Here is a 5620-nt window from a genome sequence, read left to right as displayed (position 1 = left end):
ATACAGTAACCAGAATGTCTGATATCTATACAGTACATAATTTATATACAGCAACCAGCATGTCTGATATCTATACAGAACATCACTTGTATACAGTAACCAGCATGTCTGATATCTATAAAATACAGCACTTATATACAGTAACCAGCATGTCTGATATCTATAAAATACATCACTTATATACAGTAACCAGCATGTCTGATAGCTATACAATACATCACTTATATACAGTAACCAGCATGTCTGATATATTTACAGTACATCACTTGTATACAGTAACCAGCATGTCTGATATCTATACAGTACATCACTTGTATACAGTAACCAGCATGGCTGATATCTACATAATACATAACTTATATACAGAAACCAGCATGGCTGATATCTATAAAATACAGCACTTATATACAATAACCAGCATGTCTGATTTCTATACAATACATCACTTATATACAGTAACCAGCATGGCTGATATCTACATAATACATCACTTATATACAGTAACCAGCATGGCTGATATCTATACAGTACATCACTTATATACAGTAACCAGCATGGCTGATATCTACATAATACATCACTTATATACAGTAAACAGCATGTCTTAAAGCTATACAATACATCACTTATATACAGTAACCAGCATGGCTGATATCTACATAATACATCACTTATATACAGTAACCAGCATATCAGATATCTATACAATACATCACTTATATAGAGTAACCAGCATGTCTGATATACAATACAGCACTTATATACAGTAACCAGCATGTCTGATATCTATAAAATACAGCACATATACAGTAACCAGCATTTCTGATATCTACACAGTACATCACTTGTATACAGTAACCAGCATGGCTGATATCTATACAGTACATCACTTGTATACAGTAACCAGCATGGCTGATATCTATACAGTACATCACTTATATACAGTAACCAGCATGGCTGATATCTACATAATACATCACTTATGAAGAGTAACCAGCATGTCTGATATCTATACAATACAGCACATATACAGTAACCAGCATATCTGATATCTACACAGTACATCACTTGTATACAGTAACCAGCATGTCTGATATCTATACAGTACATCACTTGTATACAGTAACCAGCATGGCTGATATTTATACAGTACATCACTTATATACAGTAACCAGCATGGCTGATATCTACATAATACATCACTTATATACAGTATCCAGCATGTCTTAAAGCTATACAATACATCACTTATATACAGTAACCAGCATATCGGATATCTTTACAATACATCACTTATATACAGTAACCAGCATGTCTGATATCTACCCATCTGGGTGTTGGAGATCTGGGACTATATTACATTATTGCAGTATTGCAGAGGCACGCAGCTCATCCCTGGTGAGTGGAGAGTGCGAGACCTTGAGCTATGTGTATATATATATATATATATATATATATATATATATATATATATATATATATACATATATATATATATACATATATATATATATGGCTGATATAGCTACAATTCTTATATACAGTAACCAGCATGAATGATATCTGAGGTAGTTCTCTGGCATTAGCTGGCATAGCTGATGTCTATATAATATCTATATGACATTTATGTAGAGTATCTATCATCACCGCTGATATCTATATTATCGGCATCCTGACTCCTTCCCTATAAAACAGGGACAACAGACTGGTGATCTACCGATGTAACACACACAGCCCCCTGATCCACCAGATTCTCCCATTACATCCCAGTCATAATAAATTTCCACAGGTCGAGAATATGAATATATAGATAGATAGATAGATAGATAGATAGATAGATAGATAGATAGATAGATAGATAGATAGATAGAAAAACTCCGTATGTCGGCACTCTTTGGATCCCAAAATGTACTTGCTGGGTGCCTCCTGAAAATCCCAGTTGATGTACTGGAGCCCTTTTATATCAAAAGCAGCTGCGGCACTCCGGGCTTCGTAAATAAATGAGTCGGAACACAGTTCAAGTGCTAGATAGATAGATAGATAGATAGATAGATAGATAGATAGATAGATAGATAGATAGATAGATAGATGATATTTGAAGGCTGTGCCACTTGTTATTGGACAGGTAGGATGCGCTGGCGATGTGGGTTGTTACTCTCTGTAATGAATAAGGAGATGCCGCTTTTCCACGTTATAGATTAAAAGAGCATCCGCTAATAATAACCGTACTGAGCCAAATACTGACAGCAATAGTATCACGCGTACTAATACTATCAGTAATAATACAAATACTACTATTACCAATAATATTAATACAAATTGTACCATAAACAATAAATTGCCATTATAAACGTGTCAAAATTAATTACATCAATACTATTAGTCCTAATAATAACAAGAAACACCATCATACTAATATTTCTTTCAGTAATAATAATAATAATAATAATAATAATAATTATACAGAATTCATTTTAACAAATGTGCTACAAATAAATTCCTCCACTTACTGTCTTACTGTGACTACTATGGCTACAATAACAACTACTACGACTACTACTATTGCTGCTACTACTACTACTGCTACTACTACTACTACTACTAATAATAATAATAATAATAATAATAATAGTAATAATACATATTATAAGAATAACAATGGCAAATTCCCTGATACAAATGGTTCCAGAACTAATAATACAATTACTATTATCACTATAAAAATATTAGTAAAAATAGAAAAAGTTATTTTAATTATAAAAATACATTAACTACTTCTAACATTAATAAACTGCTACTAATGTTAACATCACTCTTATCAATAAAACTAATAAGAATGTGATTTGCAATAATCATATTAATTGTATTAATATTAATAATCTATATATATATATATATATATATATATATATAACAAATTCTATTTTACCATCAATATTAATAAAAATCCTACTATTTTATTACTATTATTATATTATTTTTAATATACATAGTAATAATAAAGTATATTAATAATAATATTCTAATTCACTGCAGCTACTTATAATAACAGCAGATAACAGGAACAAATGCACACTACAGCAATCCAACTTTAGGGGTGCTTCCTAAAATAATACCCAAAATCATAGCAATAGCAATGTCAGCACCCAAATCATAATATGTCCAGAAATGGCATGTGGGCGCTGATATTACTGCCGGGTTTTTAACGGCCTAGGTAGGGACCTATTGTCAACAGAAAATCAATAATGGACACCAAATATATTGGGAATGATGCATATAAGATGCTTTATAGCCAGACTAGACTGGCTGTATTATTGTACATACAATTCACCCATGTAATTGTCGGTAACATGTTTTATTCACTGGGTACCACCAATACACACGCACACATATTTATAGATAGATAGATAGATAGATAGATAGATAGATAGATAGATAGATAGATAGATAGATAGATAGATAGATTAGATAGATACACACAGATTAGATAGATAATTACAATCATATTTATTAATATATATATATATATATACGTTGTGACTGTCATGAATCTGTTTCTATAATACTGTGCTCCACACTTATTTACATGATGTGCTGTATTTGCGTCACTCATACTTTATGAGACAATAAAGTACATCTGCCATTGCTATACATCAGCGCATGACTGTGGTTTGTCAGTAGTGGGAGATCTGTTGTTTTGCGTCACTCATACTTTATGAGACAATACCGTACATCTGCCATTGCTATACATCAGCGCATGACTGTGGTTTGTCAGTAGTGGGAGATCTGTTGTTTCCCAAACGCCATTACATTACAGTCCAGGTTTAAATGATATCCGTGCTTGAGCATAGGTAACATAATCAGTACCTCTGTCAAGGGTATTTTTCCACCTGTTTTAGGCATAGATATCCTTATAACCTGGACTTTAATAGCGGGAGATAGGGAAACTGGTTTAACCAACGACTATGTGCCCAGTTTGAGATATAATTCAAATTCTGTGTGTATTGTATACTTATAGTCATTTCAAATAAATAATAGCATAATATTTACTATGATAAGCAACACAATAATATATTACATATTATAATGTAGTCACTACAGTAAATGATATGTGCGCAAAGACTTCAGTGACAGGACAGGTCCTCGGAATATCTGCAGAAACCATCCCTTCTAATAGCCAGGTTTTATTAATGGCATCAGCCATGTATACAGCTATTATATGCAGGCATTATACCTATGTCCGAGTCACATAACTGATGTACAGTACGGATCATTCTGCCCCCCAATCCCCAAATACCCACAGGTCATGTTTTCTGCTTATCTGCTTGTGGAAACAGGTGCGATCATTACTGGCACAACAAAGTATAAAACGGTTCCTGTGCATGGCTAGAAATGCAGAAAACGTGGCTTGCTGTGGTAATAGGAGATCGCAACTAAAAACTCATGCTGTCAATGATTGTAATGAATGCAAAAAAAAAGAGGTGAACGTTACTTATTGTGCGTCACCATATGCAGCAGCTTTGCGTCACATTCTATATCTGACAAATAATCCAGATATATGAAGACGAAAGAAGGTATATATTACTATGCATATCTAAGAGCGATAAATCGATCGATAGGTAGGAGGATAGATAGCTAGATAAATAGATAGATAGATAGATAGATAGATAGATAGATATCTAGATAGACAGGTAGATATCTAGGTAGATAGATCGATAGATAGATCGATAGAGCGATAGATAGATAGATAGATAGATAGATAGATAGATAGATAGATAGATAGATAGATAGATAGATAGATAGATATCTAGATAGACAGGTAGATATCTAGGTAGATAGATCGATAGATAGATCGATAGAGCGATAGATAGATAGATAGATAGATAGATAGATAGATAGATAGATAGATAGATAGATAGGAAGGAAGGAATGTATATAATAGGTATGCCAGCCTACACTGTACACAGCCCATAGATACATACAGCACAGCAGTGGATAATGGAGAGGTGGCACTTACCGGTGCAGGAGTGCAGGGGTTTGGGTCTCACCAGCAGGGAAGGGCACACTGAGTACAGGGAGAGCTTCTCAAAGTAATCGCAAGTCTCCTTGGATAGAATCTCATCGATCATGAAGGATTTGTAGCGCCTCCTGGCAGCCTTCAGCTGGCCGGGGGAGGAGAGCCTGAGCTCGGCTTGGCAGTGCATGGTGAGCCCTGGCAGGGGTATGTGGTGTTCCCGGGAGACGGGTGTGGGGCTGGGTGTGAGCTGCAGGGTCTCTCCTCTACTGACAGCTCCTCGGCTTTATAAACATCATTTCAATCCCTTTTTAGGACACTCCAGCTGTCAATCATCAGACAGCTCTGTGCTCGCAGGCTCACCCTCCTCCTGCTCTGTGCTCCCAGGCTCACACTCCTCCTGCACTGTGCGAGTGTGTGTAGGAGGGAACTACAGTGCTGAGTGCTGGCTAATTACAGCTCAGGATTTACCGGCTTCTGTCACTGCCTCCAACACCCTCACTACTGTCTCCCCTCTCTCTCTCCCCTATTCTCCCCTAATCTCTCTCTCCCTCACTTTTTCCTTCTCTCACTCCTACTCTCAATACCCATTTCTCTCTTTATCTT

The 5620-nt window shown here is 35.4% G+C and overlaps 1 protein-coding gene across 1 annotated transcript in view; it reads right to left on the bottom strand.

Annotated features, from left to right (window-relative positions):
* BARX2 (BARX homeobox 2) overlaps positions 1-5367 on the bottom strand; it is a 47654-nt gene extending 42287 nt beyond the window's left edge. The window contains exon 1 of the mRNA XM_083161526.1: positions 5018-5367. Coding sequence (XP_083017652.1) covers positions 5018-5204 — 187 coding nt within the window. The 5' untranslated portion in view covers positions 5205-5367. The remainder of the gene's footprint in view (positions 1-5017) is intronic.
* Positions 5368-5620: the final 253 nt, after the last annotated feature.

Source organism: Crinia signifera, chromosome 19 (genome assembly GCF_055691185.1).
Source record: "Crinia signifera chromosome 19, ASM5569118v1, whole genome shotgun sequence".
Classification (NCBI taxonomy): domain Eukaryota; kingdom Metazoa; phylum Chordata; class Amphibia; order Anura; family Myobatrachidae; genus Crinia; species Crinia signifera.
The sequence above is the reverse complement of the archived record's forward strand: the minus strand, read 5'-3'. Positions and strand labels throughout refer to the sequence as shown.